The 19,553-nt window shown below is 42.6% G+C and overlaps 1 protein-coding gene across 1 annotated transcript in view; it reads left to right on the forward strand.

The window, feature by feature from the left end:
- grin3bb (glutamate receptor, ionotropic, N-methyl-D-aspartate 3Bb) overlaps positions 1–19,553 on the forward strand; it is a 51,730-nt gene that overhangs the window by 22,361 nt on the left and 9,816 nt on the right. Inside the window, exon 2 of the mRNA XM_087836471.1 lies at positions 12,008–12,648. Within this exon, the coding sequence (XP_087692597.1) occupies positions 12,008–12,648 (641 nt within the window). The remainder of the gene's footprint in view (positions 1–12,007; positions 12,649–19,553) is intronic.

Raw genomic sequence — 19,553 nt, forward strand, 5'->3', positions numbered from 1 at the left:
CTGGTGTGTTCACACAAAGCATAAAGCCAAGTTTCAGCTTGTGTTTGTTCTGCGAATACAGGAAAAGTTTTGGATCAACACCCAATGTGAGAGCTCAATATGAGATGTCGCAGTGGCACCATCTTTTATATACAGTCTGTGATAGCGTAAAAACCCCATCAGACATTACTGTACTGCAGTCTCACAGCATCTGGTTCAAAGCTGCTTACAGAAAAGAGGTCAAAGGTGAACACTGTGCTCTTAAATCCAGTCCAGCATTGTTTGTGAGGTGCACTTTCTCATTTATTCCACTCGAACCGACAGAACTTTCCTACCCAGGACTGTGACCTGTACTGCTGTATTTTCATTCTGTGGCATTTGTACTTTTACTGCTGCAAAGCTCTAAATACTCTTCGGTGTTACTGTATCAGCTCATCTCTGGCTTGAATGTTGCGCAGCAGTCAGTGTGATTCAGGGCCTCAGACCAGGCCCAACAGGAACACACCTAACATCACCGAGGGGGCGTTCACTGACAGCCAGGAGGGCTTCTTACTGCAGTGTACTGATACAGAACAATTTCTCTCAAATCCATCTTTTACACTTTTGGCTCGATGCTACAGAGCTCCGAGCCAAGCGCCGCTCCTCCAGCTAAAACCTGTGACGGTTCCTGCAGTGGCGCTCGGATAAATGTATTAAATCAAGCTGTAAACAGTTTAAACCAATCCACCTTTCAGCTCACTGTAATTCAGAAGAAAGAGTTCAACTCTTGGTCGACTCAGCATTTTGTGACATGATAAATCTGTCGTCATGGACGAGCCAGCAACATTAGCACAGAGAGAGAGAGCTTGTTAGACTGATTGGCTCCATTTCTTTCACCAGAAAGAACAGAAAAATCATCTCTGATCTGCTGCTGCATGAAGAAGACGACAACTCTGTCATCTACTCAGTCTCTCTATTTAACCGCCATTATTTACAGTCACCACTGTCTGAACAGTTCCTGAACTGATGTTCCTGAATGCCTCTCTGTGCGGAACCCTGTGGTTAAAGCTTGTCGATGGTTCTTGCAGAAGGTGAACTGTTTCATGAAGCTTCATTGGTGTCTCAGTTCAAGCTCAGGTTGCTGTGTAGAACATTCACCTGCTGACTTCAGATGGTCTCAGATCAGAGGGAGAAGTGATGCTGAAGATAAACTTGATAAACTTGTCTCCTGAAATATGACCTGAAGAGACTCACCATTTCCTGTTTTATTTTTGCTAGTTCTACTTCCTGTCTTTGTTCTGGCTTCCCATCAGGTCATTACTCTCCCAGTGTACATATAGCTACACTTGCCTGCTCGACTGTCTCAGATTTTTCTTGTCTTTGTGATGTTGTCGTGTGTGAAAGGGTCGAGTTAGAAGCCATTTAGTTTGAATGACATGTGAAATGATTGTGAGTGATGGTGGAGCGTATGAGGCAGAAATAAAAGACTTAAACAGGTCAAAAGCCCAGTCTCCTTCCCTCACATCAGTGCAGATCAGTCGGTCAAACTGAAGAAGGACCCTCTGAGCTGAAGGTGATGATCAAGATGCCTCATCTAACAGCTATGGCTGTTAGATGGCTATGCTATGCCCCATTCCTCTGAGAGCTGCTGAATCCACACCAGGAAATAATAATTAATTATTATTATTAAAATTAACTCACGACACTACTCAGTCTACTAAAGACAGCCTGAGTTAACCATGAGGGCTCTCTAACTACTTAAAACCAACCCTCCTTCATACCACACCTGGAACTGGATCATAACTGGAGTCTAAGATGCCTGGCACATCCTCTGTCCAGGCTAGAGGCCTCCCTGAATGATGGAAGCCGATGGTGTCTGGAGGAGATGTGACAAAAATTTTTAATCAGATTCTTTAGGATTTGTTGTGTGACACACACATACACACACACACACACACACACACACACAGACACACAGAGCCAGGTTCACAGGCCTGTGTGTGGAATTTTGGACCTCTCCGGTGTGACTGCAGTCGGTCCAGTGGCTGCAGAAATCAATAAAATGAACTGGACCTGTTGTGCACTTTTATTGCTAATCATTGTAATGGGTGCAGCAGAAGTTTGTCGACCGCATGTAATCTCTCTGAAGGTCGTACTGGGGCCTCTGTTTTCCTTCCAGTTCTGATGTGTTTCTGTTGTTGAACAACAATGCATTCAGGCTCCTCAGGACAAAGAGACAGGCTGCTGCAGCTCTGAGCGTAGCTGATAAAACATGCTTTAACGGAGCACAAAGCTCGGGGGAAACAGCAGGCTTTGTTTTAATCTGCGCTGCTGCCTTGGTTCGATCCGGGTGGGGGGACAGGGATCAGAGCCAACTGTTGAAAGCCCACTGGAGTTTCCCAGAGAGACAGAGGTCAGAGGGATCAAACTGTTCTCACCCCATGGCTTCATTCAGACAAGCCTGAAACACACAAAACTCTTATGTTCAGTTAAACACAACGTGAGCCTGAGAACATGAAAGGAGACTGAGCTGATACCTGGGTATCTTTTATATCAGCCTCATGGCATCTCCAGCATGCTGCCCTGAGAAGAGTCAGCACATACTCCAAAACCTTACGATCGACTCAAAGTGAGGCAAATGTCTGCAGATTACAGGTAGGCTCGTCTATCAACCTGTGATCGTTCTTTCTGGATTCTGTCAGTAACTTACAGACCAAACCAGATGAACTGTACTCTATCAGGTGTGTGATGAGGCTGACAACAGCAGGAACAAGAAGCTGTGTGGCTGTGAACTGAACCTGCTGCTGCTTTCTGGACTAGGTGAATTCAGCAAAATCTAAGCAGATAATTCACAACCTGCATTGCTGATTTCCAACCACTAGACACTATAGAGCTAACCACCTTCAAATATAAACTGATAAACTGGTCTCTATGTCAAGGGCTAGGTCTGTGCAGACCCAGCAGTTTGAGTTTATTCTGTATTTTGGATTTCTTATGTTATTTTGGAAATATATTAAGTTCTTGTGCTATTATTTAGTTAGAGTTTAGTTGTCTTTAGTCTAGTTTAGGTTTCATCTATGTCCCTGTGTTTGTGAGTCTTTTCCTGTCTTCTGTGTCAGTCTGTCATGTGTTTCTTGTCTGCGTGTTTCATGTTGTCGAGCTTGTGCGTCATGTCTACGTCTCTCCATGTTTCCTGTTTTACTTTGAGAGTCTGGTGTTTCCATGTTCAGTGTGTTTTGTTTTACTTCCCCTGTGGCGTCATGTTCATTCGTGTCAGCTGTATCTCCCCAGGTGTTTCCACTTCCCTCATTACCCTCTTGTGTATTTAAGTCTCCTTAAGTCTGTCTCCTTCTGTTCTTTGACGGGTCGTCTATTTATGTCACAGAATCTTTTTGTTTAAGAAAGTAAAATTTATTTATATAGCATATTTTCACAGATAAAAATCACAAAGTGCTTCACAATAAGATCAGACATACAAGTTAAAATTAATTAAAAGCCCGCTTGTATAAAAATGTCTTCAGCTGCTTTTTAAAGGAGTCAGTAGAGTCTAGACAGCGTAAAGACAACGGCAGAGAGTTCCACAGCCTAGGTGCCAGTGCCTGAAAAGCCCGATCCCCACGTGTTTTAAACCTAATACGTGGGACCACCAGTAGCCTCTGACCTGAAGATCTAAGTGCTCGGGATTAAGCATGAGGTTTCAACAGGTCAGAGATATACTGGGGAGCTTCACCGTGCAGAGCTCTAAAAGTTACAACTAAAATTTTAAAATGAACCCTAAAATTTACAGGCAACCAATGAAGAGAAGCCAAAACTGGAGTAATGTGTGACCTCTTGTTTGTACCAGTTAAAAGTCTTGCCGCTGCATTCTGTACAGACTGAAGGCGATCCAGAGCTGATTTGTTGAGACACGTAAAAAGACCGTTACAATAATCCAAACGAGAAGAGATAAAAGCATGAATAATCATCTCAAGTTCTGCCTTTGACACCAGTAGTCTGAGTTTAGAAATGTTTCTTAAATGATAAAAACGGTTCCGGACAAGTTGTTTAGAGTGTTTCTTAAGAGACATTTAACTGTTAAATATAACACCTAAGTTTCTGAGACTCGACTGAAATGAAGGGTCTAAAAAACTGATATGGCGCCTAATTTCTGAGAGCATGTGATCAGGTGCAATAATCAAAGTTTCTGTTTTATCTGCATTTAACTGAAGGAAATTGTCATTTAACCATTGTTTGATTTCTGACAGACAATTATTTAAACATGACAATTTATAAAACTCAGAAGCTTTGAAAGAACAGTACAACTGAATGTCATCAGCATAGAGGTGATAAGAAATATTATTGTAACATCTGATAATTTGGCCTAGAGGGAGTATATACAGCAAAAAGAGAATAGGACCTAAAACAGATCCTTGAGGTACACCAGAAGGCAGAACTGATGTTTCCGACAACACATGATTCATACAGACAGTAAAGGATCTCTCAGATAGATACGACATAAACCATTTTAAAACATCACCAGTAATCCCAAACAAGTCCTTCAGCCTATTTATCATGATCAACAGTATCAAAAGCAGAGCTGAGATCCAACATAACCAGAACGGTTTACTCTCCAGAGTCTGCTGCCATCAGAATGTCACTAGACACTTTAAGCAAAGTGATTTCAGTAGAGTGCAATTTGCGGAAACCAGACTGGAAAATGTCCAGAAAATTGTTCTGCAACTGTTTTTTCCAAGATCTTTGACACCAATGGTAATTTTGATATTGGCCTGTAACTGCCAAATTTGGGTTCTTTAATATTGGTTCAACAATAGCTTGTTTAAAATAGCTGGGAACTGAGCCAATATAAAGGGAAGTATTAATTATTTCCAGAATACAGGGGCCAATAGAGTCAAACACACTAATGAAAAATGATGGAGGAAGTACATCAAGGTGGCTTGAAGTCAGCTTCATTCGACCAAGCAGACACTGATGTCCTGTAAGGTAACAGGAGTAAAAGAGGACCAGGTATCAGAGGTAAGCAATGTGTCAGTGTGATACTGAGAGGATGATGGAGAAATATTAGACCTGACAGCAGCGACCTTATTAACAAAATAGTTTAAAAAGTCATTACAATCAGATTTAGTATAGACTGGTACATGAGGAATGTCAGGAGAGACAATGTTTTTAATTGTATCAAACAATACTCTGGGATTTTTCTTCTTTGAAGCTATTAGATTAGCAAAATATTCAGTTCTGGCATTTTTTATCATGTCGTTAAGTGAGAAAATTGATTCCTTGAGATGTACCCTATGGACCTCAAGCTTGGAAGCCCTCCATAAACGTTCTAATTTGCGACTTATCTCCTAAAATTTCGAATATTTTCATTTATCCAAGGACAGAAATTTGAAGAATGGACAACATTCAGTTTCAGAGGTGCCACCGTATCTAAAATAGATTTACATTGATTGTTAAAAGACAAAATAAGTGAATCGATATCATTTTGAGCCATGTAAGGGACAAACATGGCAGAGAACCTTCTAGCAGCATCCTGGTTTATAATCCGCCTTTGGATCATCAATTTAGGAGGTGAAGGATCCACGTAAAATGACAAATTAAAGAATATACAACTATGGTCACTCACATGGACATCTTCCACACATACATCATGTATATTTAAACCCAGGGAGAAAACACAATCCAGAGTGTGGCCCTTTGTATGTGTGGGGCCAGAAACATGCTGCTTAAAGTTAAAAGACTCAGTGATAGTGATGAGCTCATCAGCAGTGTTACAGGAAGTGTCATCAATATGAAGGTTTAAGTCTCCCAATATTACAACCTTCTCCAGTTTAATGATCAATGTCAGAAGGTTGTTAAATTCAGTTAGAAAGACCCCAGCAGGTCCAGGAGGTTGATAGATTAAAATACAGTAAAAGGTTTTCAGAGAACCCACCTTCATCATCTGTGACTCAAATGAAGAAAAGAAGTCCGAGGTCATCAGTTTGCATATGAGTCTGTCCTGGTAAACAGCAGCAAGTCCTCCACCACGTCCTAAAAGACGCGGAGTTCCAATGACAGAACAGCCAGACGGGCAGATTTCATTTAAGTGGACAGCAAAATAATCCTTATTTTGCTGCCACGTCTCAGTCAGACACATAAAATCTAGAGACTCTTTAATAAAAAAAAATCATTTAGAATAAATGATTTGTTCGTTATAGAGCGAACGTTGGACCTGGACGCCGGCCCTTGTTCCCCTTTTTCGTCTCTTGAGGGTAGAAATGCCGCGGGTTGTGCATAGTAGCACGCACTCAGGTGAGGAACACACCAGAGGAGGAGGAAAAGTTTTTCTGTAGCTGTCCCAGCTGTCACAGTAGCTCTCCATTGTGTCTTTGATGTTTAACAGTGTATCCCGATCATAAATTAAAGCAGCAGAAGCAAAGTCAGAATACAAAAGAGCAAAAATTATATTGCAAACAACAAGTGACGACAGTGAAACACTACACTGTCACCTCCAACGAGCTGTAGCAGCGGCAGCAAAGCCAAACCCAGGCGCCATTGCTGCTCCACGTCTAAGTACTGATGTGTCAACACTGATATAATACAGTATAAACCTATAACCTAAACTGTATAAACAGTTTATACTCACGTCAGATTTAGTTTTCTTTACGTTCATGTTTCACATGTTCCTGTTCAATTTCATATTCTTGTTTCATGTTCTAATTGTCATAGTCGTTTAGCTGCTCCCAGTGTAGGTTTAGTTTAGTTTTTCCCTCATTTTTCCTTAGCGGCGTGTCCCACTGTGACACTCTGATTTGTGTTGTTCTTTTGAGTCTACCACATCATTTTTACCCTGGTTTAAACTGTGTGATTATGGGTTAGGTGTAAGCACAATATAAAATACTTGAAAATGTATTTCTGACATGTGTAAAAACATGTCTTTTATCCCCCAAAGCTAAAACTCTGCTTCGGCTGGCTGGAAAAAAGGCTGTCCTGAGCTTCATCTGTTATGTGAAGGCTGTGTGCAGGCGGGCGTGGTAGTAGGAGGACCCAATGTGCAGACACTCGGAGGTAGAACGTGAACTCAAAACAGCTTTAATGCTCAACTCAAAAGGGTAACAAAACTAAGGCTACGTTCACACTGCAGGCGAAAGCGCATCAAATCCGATTTTTTTGACCCTATGCGACCCATATCTGATCATGGTATGACAGTGTGAACGGCACAAATCCGATATTTTCAAATCCGATCTGGGTCACTTTCGTATGTGGTACTGAATCCGATACATATCCAATGTTTCAGAAAGCGACTGCTGTTTGAACGGTCAAGTCGCATTAAATCCGTCTTTTACGTCACTGACATAAGACAGACGCCAATTTTTAGCGTCGGAGAAGCACCCAATAAGACATCGCGAACGCTTCCTGGCCATCCGGTGAAACTGTTGGGAAGACAACGTTGAAGAAACGTTAACATTTTATTTGTACTGTATAATCTGCAGATTCTGACAGAAATCTGCAACTATCCTTTGAAGCACCGCTCCTCTAAAGCAGCAATAAGGATAATTATTAGGTTATCTACATTATTATGTAAATAACAAAATAACTTAAAGCAAAAATTGGGAAACGTGAAGTCCGAAGTCTTTATATTAAGGGCCATCAGTCAAACAATACTGTTTGGTCTGGGTCTAAACAGAGCGCGTTGTGTGTGGCGTCTTCTTTTGCGCATGCGGGCCGCTTTGAGCATTCACACTAGAGCGCGTTTGCTGTCGCATTTTATTTGTAGTGTGAACAAGCAGACAAAAAAATCGGATTTGATCAAAAAATTGGAATTGAGCATTAAGACCTGCAGTGTGAACGTAGTCTTAGACTCCAAGGTAAACTTATGCAAACAGAACACACAGCAAGATAAGGGTAGATCACGACACAGACAAACTGAAACACAGGGCTTAAATACACAGAGGGAGCAATCAGGGAATGAGTAACAGGAGGGAAACACAGCTGGGGCAAATCAGGCCTAACGAGACAAAGGAAGCAAAACCAAACGCATTTACATGAGACACGGACTTTCAAAGTAAAACAGGAAACATAACAGAGACTGAGCTTACAGACAAAGACTCACAGGCAGGCACTACAACAGAGGGAACAGAGATGTGGGACCAGGGCAGACACAGACACTGACTGGACACGGGAATATAGCAACTAAGGATTACACAGAGACATAAACCATAAGACAGAACTCTAACAAAGAAACCATAGACTAGAAATGATAAATAATATAATAAACTCAAAACCCTGGGTCAACGACCCAGGCATCCTAACATCATCACTCATCTGACCAGCTCTCGATGTTGCAGTGGGTCAATTCAGAATGCTAGAAAGATTTTTTTTTCCCCATCCTCTCTGAAAGGACCAAGTTCAGGCAGGGTGTTCCTCATCAAAGTTTAATTTCTATGCTGATGATGCTCCTCTTTCTGCTGAGCATGACAATCAATAACCCCTTCCTCGGTGAAACGCAGAATGATCTGAGACTCTCTCAGCAGCTCCTCTGTAAAGCGACCCGTCCTGCTTCCTGTTTTGTCACTGAGGTGGATGCTTCTTGTTGAATCTGTTATGTTCAGCTTCAGTCAGATGTGGGTTTCTAATGTTTGGCTGTAAATGAACTCAGTTTGTGTTTCAGCTGTGACTCTTTCATCTCTGCTGTCTTTTTATCTCCTCGTTTTCATCTTTTATTCAGTGTGTGCTTTGATCTCATTTCTGTGTTTTATTGATTGACTTTGTTCAGACTCGGAGCAGCTGCACATCTCCATCACTTGAAACGTCACAGTTTTTCTTCCGCATTGCTGTTAATGCTCAGTTGAATAATGAAACATTCACATCGGTCTTAGCGACTCTTCGGTGAGCTTTAGCTTTCGAAACAGAAACTCCTCAGAGTTTGATGGTGTGTTTAAGGTCTCACCTGTGTTTCCTGCCAGGAGATGATCTCAGGTTTCACTCTGTAAATCAGAGAGGGTAGGTTTGTTCTTCTCGCAGTTCTCCTGTAGGATGACAAGTTATCATCCAAACGGCTGGTCAGAAAGGCCGGGATGGCCTCATTTAAGTCTGCAGGGAGCCGACAGCCTGACGGCTCCAAAATAAGAAACAGATCTCAGAGTTCACACTTCAGCTTCACCTGCACCTGCACTGCCTGGAGAAAGGTGGAGAAGCTCCGTGCTGAAAAATACCACCTGTATCCAGGTGAGTCAGAAACACTAAGACCATGTCCACACTAATACGTTTTCGTTTGAAAACGCATTGTTTTCTCTCAGGTTTGACCTTCCATCCACACTGAGATAGAGTTTTTGGTCAAGGAAAACGGAGGTGTTTGAAAACCCTCTCCAAAGCGGATACATTTGAAAACCCCGGTTTTTGCGTCACAGTGTGGACTGTGAACCTGGAGCATGCGAAAACAATGACGCATTTTAGTCATATGATGCAGTCATGTGACCAACTAAACTAAGATAGCGGAGAGCATTATAGAGCAGTTGTTTTGTTTGGTCTCAATTTTGACAGTCCTATTAAAGATTAATATCAGTTTGTGAATGCTCCAGATAGCTTTTCTTCAAATTCTTTAATTCTCACTCGCTTTTGCAACTTTTGTACTTTTGTGTTACTCGCAGCAAGAACTTCACCTCATTGTCAGTCCATTTAAAAAACGTGGTTCTTTTCCTCGACATTTTGCTGCGACGTTTCTAAGAGGCAGAAAGTAAATAAACAGCAGACAGAAATGAGGCAGGCCGAATTGTCTTACGTTTCACGCATATGCACAATACTGAAATCCGTCGTTTCAGTGTGGATGAACAACTGTTCGGAAACAAAAAAAACCCTGAAAATGATAGTGCGGACGCGGAGTGTTTTTAGACAAAAACGTTGTTTTGAATTTTATCTGGATTAGTGTAGACGTAGCCTGAAACACACTCGGCCAGTGTGAAGGTGTTTGAATACATTTATTTAGCACCTGGAGCTCAGCGTCAGGATCTCATTGGTGGTTGAGTTTTTCATGAGTTTTTCATGGTGCACCTGCAGGCTCAGCAGAAGATCAAAACTCGGGTCCAGGTTTATCCCAAATACGTTTGATCCCGGGTGAATGTCGTGGACAAATGTCTGAGTTAGAGGCGATGACGTTTATATTTAGTGTTTTTATTAGCCTTCTGTTCCTTCTCATATCGTGGTTTCTGTACTGAGATCACAAAATGTTCATGAAAGGAAGAACATCTGAGATCCTGACAACCTCTGAAATGACGAAGCGAGCAGCATTCTGCTCAGAGTTTAAATCACAGCCTGACAAGTGTTTGTGCGCACACTGCAGACCAGTGTGTGTGTGTTTCATTGTTCCTCCATCACACACATCCAGTGATCCAGTGGTTAAATCTGTGCAGCTGCGGTTAACATCACACAGACTCACAAACACGAAAAACACTACACAGTGTGTTTTACACACACACACACACAGAGATACACACAAAACTACACAGTGTGTTTTACGCACACACAAACCCACACACACACAGAAACGTTTCCAGATGCAGTTGAGAGGATTGACAATTTGATCCCATCGGGAACGGGAAATGACCCTTTGTTCCGAGGATTACGAGTTCATGTTTTAAAATTTCAAGCGTCACGGCCCTTTTGCCTCCATCGGTGATTTCCTGCATTTCCCATGATGCCCTAGGACAGGTAGAGCCTGCAGGGCTGCTTTTATTCTGGGAGTGAAACGAGTAAAATCAGCTGCTTTTTTGTTTCTCCTCAGGAAACGTTTCATGCTGCAGTCCGCACAAAACTTTCTGTAGCTCAGGAACTTGCATATTCACTGGGCTCTTCATCATCACCATCATCATCATTATCATCTTCCTGAGCAAACTGCTTTTGTCTCCTTCTCCTCTTCATCCTCCTCTTGATTTCAGATGTCTCAACTCAGATTTAACCCAATTATTCTGCTGTGATCTCATGGCTCTGAAGCGAGGATCGTCTCTGATCTGTGACGTCATGTGACTGTGTGCGTGGCCACAGTCCTCAAACTTAAACATTCTTAAAATGAACTCTTCGTGGTCCTTTGAAACTGCTGAGAGTAAAAACAGGAAATGACATCACAGTGTACCCAGAAACCTTATCTGTTCAAAACCAAACATTATCCTGACTTCAAGTAACATCAGGTGACCTCGTGCTGCTGCGTATTTGGAGGTGAACTGCAGTAAAGCGATGTGTCGACCTGACGGCCAATCCAACGTTTCTGTTCTCGCAGGTCTGACACTTCAAATCCTTAAAGCTCCGCCTGTCAGTGCATTGTCACGGTGACGGACAGAGGACGTGTCCTGCATCACCATAGCAACAGAGAGAGCAGCATCTCTTTGATCTGCCTTCAGCTGTCTGATGGTTTCAAGCATCAGCGGCTGCAGGTGATAAACTGATCACCTGCAGCCACACCTGAGCTGAGACATCAGCAGCTTTGAGGTGAGTGCCTGGCTCAAAGGTCACGGCAGGACTGATTATCATACCTGAACACACCTGCAGGGACGTCTTCATGTTACAGTGTGAACCCCCGGCAATGTGGTGTAAACAACACAAACAAACGCACACACTGAAGTAACACTTGGCTTTTGTGGAAACATGTGAAGTGGCCACAGAGGAATCAAATGGTGGAGCTGGAAATGAGCAGCACAGGTGCCCTGCTCAGTTAGTTTGCTTCAACCCACAGGAAGCTGTTTTAAATGAATGTATGTTCTGCTGTATGTTTTGTGTGTCATGTATAAACGTTTGTGAGAACTTCGTGGGAATCAGTTTCCATTTTTCATGTCACTAACAATCTGTTCACACTTCAGAAATAAAAGCATATCAGATTTTTTTTCCCAAGACCAACTGAACATGTAAACCAGAGTCTGTTCTCTGATGTTCTCCTCTGATGGTATGAAACAGGAAGCTGTTTCATGGTGGTTTTGTGTGGGTTTGTGGAGCGTTGCTCTTTAGTAGCAGATTTAACTTCCAGACACAAACAGGACTGACTGATCTGATTGATATTCTCATTTCTAAAACTGTTCTCCTCCAGAACCGGTTCCACCTGCAGATGGTGACGGGTGTTCCAGAGTCCGGTCTGTCTGATCTGCTGCTGACTGTTCTGCAGCGGTCCGGTTGGCGGGAGGGGACCGCCGTGCTGTGTCGGGGCTGGGAGGAGGCTCGGGGTCTTCTGCAGCTCCTAGACCATCACAGCAGTGCATCGTGGGAGGGCGGCAGGAGGGTCACCTGGCACTTGCGAGCCCTGCTGAACCTGACGCAGTTGGCTCATGATGACACGCAGATCCACGACTTCCTGTCTCGACACTTCCGGCAGAACCAAGCCTCACCAGCCTCAGTGCTGCTGTTCGGGGCCGACCCGCAGTGCGCAGCGGCTGTGCTGCGCAGCGCCCAGGACCTGGGCCTGACGTTACCCATGGTACACTGGGTGCTGGGTCAGCCGCTCAGCCCCGACGTGCTGCACACCATCGGGCTGCCGCTTGGCCTACTGGCCTACGGTGAGGTGGAACGGAAACCGCTTGACTACTACGTTAGAGACGCCCTGCAGCTCATCACCAGGGCTGTTGCTGCGGCGACTGCGGTGAGGCCGGACCTGGCTCTGATCCAGAACACGATGAACTGCTACGACAAACCCAACAAGCACGAGCTGCTGACCTCAGGACAGTACCTGTCCAGGTAAGAGGACACTTTAGTCTCTCAGTTTAGATATCATCACAGAATTGGTTTCACTTTTCGGGATTTGATGTTTTCATAGCTTTTTAAGCAAGGACAAAAAACATCACAACCCAAAGAAAAGATTTTACTCTCCCAGTGTTCTTAGAGCTGTGGATTCACAGGGAGGACCAGGTGGACTTCATCTTAGAGCACACCTGAAGCTGAAGACTTACAGTAAGGTAGTCACATGAAGCAGGCCTGATCATTTAGAGCTTTGACTCTTCATACTTAATACAGTTTTATATAAATCTGTTTCAAAAACAGCACAGAAGAAATCATTTTTCATCAGTCTGTGCCTCAGTCTGCCATGCTGATGGTTTAGACGTTTCCCTTACGGAGACAAAATAATTTTATTTAATTATCAAGTTAATTAAAAAACATTGAGTAACACTTTATAATACGACCCAAGCCCTGAAAAGCAAAGTGTGCTTAAGTATCCAAGAAATTATGCAGTACTTAAAATTAACTACAGTATCTCTACTGTACTGTACTGTAAAATGCAATTGCATTGAAGTTCCATCAATTGCATTGAAATGCATTCAAATTCCATTAATTACAGAGTAATTACAATCTTATTAAAAGCCCCTTTGGACTCCTGGACCCCTATTTATCAATTATTGGTTATAAACGACCTTTAACCTTCTGGAACGTGACTGAACTATGAAGCAAGCACTGCTGAAACAAAGGAGGCTGTCACAAACACAGCAGCTGAGCTCGTTTGGAGGCAGAGCCGATAAGAAGGAAGCTGTAACAGGATTAAAGCCTCTGCAGAGGTAGGCGTCAATATGCAGACTGTACAGAGAGGCTCGGATGCAGCCGAAGATCGTCCCAGATTCAGCATTTGAGATAAAACACGGCTCTCATCGACAGGCCAGTGTCACCCTTCTGTGTGTCTCATGTTTGAAGCTGCTCTGACTGAAAGGAACGGGTACATCACTCTGTTCTCAGAATTAAACATGAATTCTTCTCATAATTAGAAAGTAGTGCAGCAATGAATGTTTATGGTAGATTTAATGAGTAATTTCAGCTTTACTGTCAGCACTGAGATTCAGCTCCAGCAACTGTTTGATGGAAAAAAGAGGTGACTTTGATTACACCATCCACACCTGCAGGCAGGAGGAGTTTATATTAATACTGCCTTATATTCATATATACAGTGCGTGTGTTGGAAATAAACATGTTGGATCTAGCTGTTATTTATGAGGAAGTTTATTACAGTTCACACTCTCTGATCTCCAGCAGCCTCAGAAGAATAATGTGTTGATGGAACCCAGAATGTTTCCTTCATGGGGATCATTGATGTATTTGAACCAGTTACTGCCATTAACCAAAGGTGTGTTTCTGAACATGAGATCCAAAGTGGTGCCAGCATTTCTCATCACTCTGAGAGACTTTGAAGGTGCAGTCAGACATTTTTTAAGATATATTTATGAGTAAAGTATTTTTCTATTAAATAGATTAATGTGTAACTTCCAAAAAACTGACAAGTTTAGCTATCAGTAACCTAACACATGGACCTATGATTAATCTATTAAATATGCACACGAGCATTGCCAGTTTGCGAAATCCGCCATGTTCCACCATATTTGAATACCGTGGCTGGGAAGGACATCTTCCTTCAGGCTAATGGTTTTGCACATAGGTGACGAGAGACCGGCCACATACATACTAAGCCAAAGGCGGAGGAGAGGAGAAATTACATGCGTTCATGTGTGAATGAGGAACATTTAAATTACTTTCTACGCCTTCAGACTCAAGATATAAAGCATCATACCTGTGCTATCATCGAAGGAGAAAGAAACAAAAATATGAAGGAACGAGACAACCAGAGGTAGTTGTTAGGTTGATTTTGATAATAGTTGTCATTATTGTACTTAAATTTGTAAACCTTGTTTCAAACTGCATGTTTAGATATTCTTCTGGTCTCCTCCCCCACATGTAGAATGGTGGGGGAGGCGTTTTTAACTGCAGGCACATCCTATGTGAAGGTTCTGTTATCTTATTTAGTAAACTTCCTCCCCTTTATGGCCTCACCTATGCTTGTGTATGGTGGACCGTTAAAGGGATTACACCCACCTCACAGGGTGAGGGGAGATGACACTTTGTGATCAGCAGGAAGACACACAGTGCCTTAGTTTTATGACGCACCATAGGGGGGGTTTACAAGGGGCGTTGGAGCGTTCAAATCCAAGACCCTGATCCGATCGGCTTTCCTTGCGCCGCATGTTAAAAAACGGTTGAGCTTTACAATTCCACTATTCATTCACTCCCACATTCACACACTGAGGAAAGCTACAGTTGTAGCCACAGCTGCCCTGGGACAGACTGACCCAGGGCAGCTATACCTCAGAGTATCACCGTGCAGCGTTTAAAGCGTGGAAGTACTGACTGACAGAAGCGAGGCTGCCATATCATGCCATCGGCCCCTCTGGCCGACACCAGTAGGCGGTAAAGTGTCTTGCCCAAGGACACAACAACCAGGACAGAGAGAGCAGGGGGATCGAACCGGCAACCTTCCGGTTACAGATGAGTGTCCCAACCGCCTGAACCACGGTTGCCCCACAAACTGTGATTTTGTTTGTGAGAGTGTCTCATGACAATGACGTAAGCATGTGCACCGCTCGTGGTAACAGCTGTGTGCAGATCAACAATGGATAATATATAGAGTGCGGGAGAGAGTATCACCGTGCAGCGTTTAAAGCGTGGAAGTACTGACCTTACTTTGAGTTTGATTCTGTAAAAAGTGACAAAAATATTAGCGTCCGCTGTTCACTGTGTGGAAAGAAAACTTCTTTTTACAGCGGAAAAAACCCCCTAAACTTCCGAGCAAGTACCTAGCACGCTGCCATGGGAATGTGAAACCCCCGGATCCTCCCACTGACATGACCGCTGTGGCACCGGGCGAACCTCCGCCTGCTCCACCTCTGCTAAACAGGTGAAAATAGATTTAAAAGCGACAGGACTCAGTGCTGCTGAGTCTTTGATTTGATTTATTGCTGTGTTTTACTTGCATCTATTTGAAAGAGTGACTGTAAACACAAAAAAAAATTTATTTTATGTGCTGGAATGTGCAGAAAATAGGTTTAAATGTTAAACAAATTTCTTCAAGTCAAAGACTGTTGCATATAATTGAATTTTTGCTTGATGCAATGTGCATAAAGTTAAAAGATTAAAACTAATAAAACCAGTTTTAAAAAGAGACTTTTTCATTTGATTACATTTTATATGATGGATTATGCAGAAAAAATAGAATTGGGCTGAAAGGTCTATTGCTTTATTACCTATTCAGGTTGTGTATCATGTTTTTAAAAAGTAACTAAGTAACTAATTACTTTTGAAAATGGAGAATTAATCAGTAATTAGTTACAAATAAATTTTTTCAAGTAACATAGTAACCTTAGTAAAATCTCATCCTCTTCCTCCTCACATTAAGCTTCATCTCCTGAAATGAAGTCAGGGCTGCATATGAAAATGCGGATAAACAAGTTCATTTCTGACTTATATCGGACTCCTTTTGCAAAGTTTAATCAAGAGTAAATCAAGGTATACAGTGTTCATTTCTGTTTGTCTCCATGTTGGGCGAGTGCTGACTATTGGTATATGTGTGCATGAGGGCAGGAATGCATGTTTGTGTCTGTGTGTGCCTGTTTGTCTATGTCTATGTGTCAAGTCGGGTCTTAGACTCCACCTCTCTGGGAACATCTCAGGCCCCCAGGTGCGGGGGCCTATCTCCCCCCACCACAATCCCTGCTGGTGGCTGATGCCTTCAGCCGTCGGCGTATTGGTGGTTCTTGGTGTCTGGGGCTGGGTGCTCAGGTATGCACTGACTCATTCCTGGTGGTTGCTTGACGGGGCCTGGTGCACGTGGCTCGGTCGGGCTCCTACCGGAGGGTGGGGGGCTCTCTGACCTCGGCCTCTTGGCCCAGGGCTCTGCCCACTCTGGTGCAACTGGCTGCCGGCAGAGCCCGCGGGCACGTCACCGCAGTCACCTGTAGCTTCTGCACCGCAGCTGCTGGGTGACCCCCTGTATGGGGCTCTCCTCAGCTCTTTCCAGGAGGATGGTGCGGCTGCCCCTCCAGTAGTCCTCCTTGGACCTCTAGATGTCTGGGGCCTGGATCTCCTCCATGCCTGCTTCATGTCCTGGGGGGCAGGGCTATGGCTCCCCACACTCTCTATCAGATAGTTACATGGAGAAACTTTTTGAATACAAGCATGCTCACGCACACAGGTGTACACACAGGTGTTCACAGACACATACTATTTTTCTTGGCTCCTGCTTCAAAGCATACCGTGCGTTGTCGGTCTTGCGTGCTGCTCAGTAACATTCAATATTTATTATTTACTATTGCTTATATTTATCTTATCTAGGTTGTTGCTGTAGTCTCCCTACTGTGTTGTTCTCTTTTTGCTTGTTTTCTTTTTTTTTTCTTCCAGCAGGTGATTCAGTGGACTTCTTAATGTCTTTTCTCATTGTCCCTCTTCCCCTCTGTTTTTCTTTCCCCTCTCCTTTTCTTGAACTTCTCTAAGTCTACGTCTTTCCCTTTCCTATCCCCCAATCATGTGTATGTCAAAACCTAAAAGCAAAAATAAATAAATAAATAAAATAAATAAATAAATAAATAATAAAGATCAAGTGGACCAATAATGATCCAATTGGAAAAATAAATCCGTTGGGCATTTTATTTGGCCTTGAGACAATAATTCTGATTGCTACAGTGCTGCGCTGGACAGGCAAAAAAAAAGTAAATCAAGGCAAATACTTCTCACCCAGTATTGGCAGCTGAGGTAAACAGCCTTCCACAGATAGAAGGCTGATGCATATGAATTGGGAGGGGTAAGAAAAAAACTCAGTTGACTGGAATCTACACTGGAATCAATCACCCTCTTACAATGCTGTGATTGCAGCCATTTCCTAACTCTCTGTGAATGGTACTCATGGTCTTTGATCAGTGGTTGCTGATCAGTGGTTATGACAATTTTCATATTAATGATGAAGAAACTGTTCATTCAGTGGGCTACTTACAGTCATTACATAAATGTACTATTTATAAGGTTGGGCACACCTGCAGTCAGCTGAGACTGAAGAAGCCACTTGGATGATGATGAATCGTTTCTCCTACTGAAAACACTACATCCAGATGAACAACATCAACTTTTTTGGGATTTTCTTACCTGGATGATTGGGCACTTTTATGTTATTTTTTTCTTATTTAAAAGCTTCATTAATGTTTGTTCAATCTTCTAATGGTGTCCTCCTGGATTCAAAGCCAGCAGAAGCAGCTCTGGGTTGAGTTGTCTGATCATTTCCCTATGTCTGCTGGAGTTTTATTCTAACACTGAACGTGAGATGGAGATGCTCTTTCTCCTCTGTCAGCATCATGTAAGCAGCTGTTTGTGGGGTCAAGAAGTGAATGATTAGCTTTTATGTTAAACATCTGGACATGTTTAAAGATGTGTTTTCTGTTCAGATTAACTATATCTGTTACTTCTTCACAGGACACAAGAATATGAATCTGATAAACTGGGTTCCTCATATTTGACTGAGTCAGAGAAATCAGTTCTTTGAGTGAATCCGACATTAAAACAGGTTAACATGTTAAACATATCATCAGTCTGCCTTAGTTTTCAGTTATAAACATGTGAACACAGATAATTTTACAGTTTATGACCACAAGAGTTGGTGTGCAAAAATGAAACGAATACTTTTTTAAATTATAGAACAAAAAAAAGTAAAAACAGACACTGACTCTACTATGAGAATATCAGTTCCTAAAAGGTGTGAAAGCGAAAATTTGTCAAATACCAAAACCAACAGTTGCACACGAGCTGCAGGAAACTCTGAAAGCTGCATCAAATACTGTGGTGTACATGAAACAGAGCTGCAAGTTTTAGAAGGATAAAAGGTTTAGCTGCTGCGCCGGGATTCCTCACGAAGACAGATCAAACACATTCACAGTAAATTAAATTATACTCGACTGAGATAAAACCAGAGCAGACAGATTATCGGCTGCAGGAGAAGAAAAGGTAAAATGTGAAGTGAAACATTTAATGTTAGAATCATCAAACATGAGGATCTAAGAACACTTAAACTTTGTTCAGGTTGTTTAAGGTTAAAGACTTCAAGACTGCATATCTGCTCACATCTGTCACAGAGAGCTCTGTCAATGAAACTCCACATTAACTTAACTTTTTACAGTTTTCACAGTGATGTCCTGAAACCTGAAACTCTTAATCAATGGTATTATTTTTGGTTATAAATGCCCCAAAGACATGAGAATAAACACAGGACGATTTACAAATTAAAAAACATCTCTGACACAAACATCACGTTATTGTCATGGATCTGGGTCATTTTGGCCCAGCGGTTTAAGTTTCCTGTGCTTTTTGTCATTTTCTGCATTATGTTAAGAATTATTCTAGGTTTCCTACGTTATTCTGTTCAGTATTCCCCCTGTGTTGTTGCCTTCTGTTTCTCCACCTGGGTGTCTGCATTTATATGGTTGTGTGAGTTCTTGTGCCATCATGTTTTCCCCAGCCTGTCATGCCTGCCTCTCTCCCTCGTGCTCCTCATGTTCTCTCTCCCTCTCCGGTCTACATCTCTGTGTACTTCCTGTTTTACTTTGATAGTCTCTGTCTGTGTCCGTCATGTTGTGTTTGCTCTTCCCCTGTCTCATTATTATCATGATTCGTGTCAGCTGTGTTCCCTGTGTGCTCCTACGTTCCTTGTTAGTTTTCTGTGTATTTATGTCAGAGTCTCCCTCAGTCCCTCATGCTGTGTGTTCCCTTGTGTGCCTCTCTGTGCGTTTAGTTTATATTTTCCCAGTATAGTTTTGTATCATTTTCCCTTGAGTCAGCAATAAAGCTAC

The sequence above is a fragment of the Neolamprologus brichardi genome, chromosome 23 (assembly GCF_056152115.1).
Source record: "Neolamprologus brichardi isolate AB-2024 chromosome 23, ASM5615211v1, whole genome shotgun sequence".
Lineage (NCBI taxonomy): Eukaryota > Metazoa > Chordata > Actinopteri > Cichliformes > Cichlidae > Neolamprologus > Neolamprologus brichardi.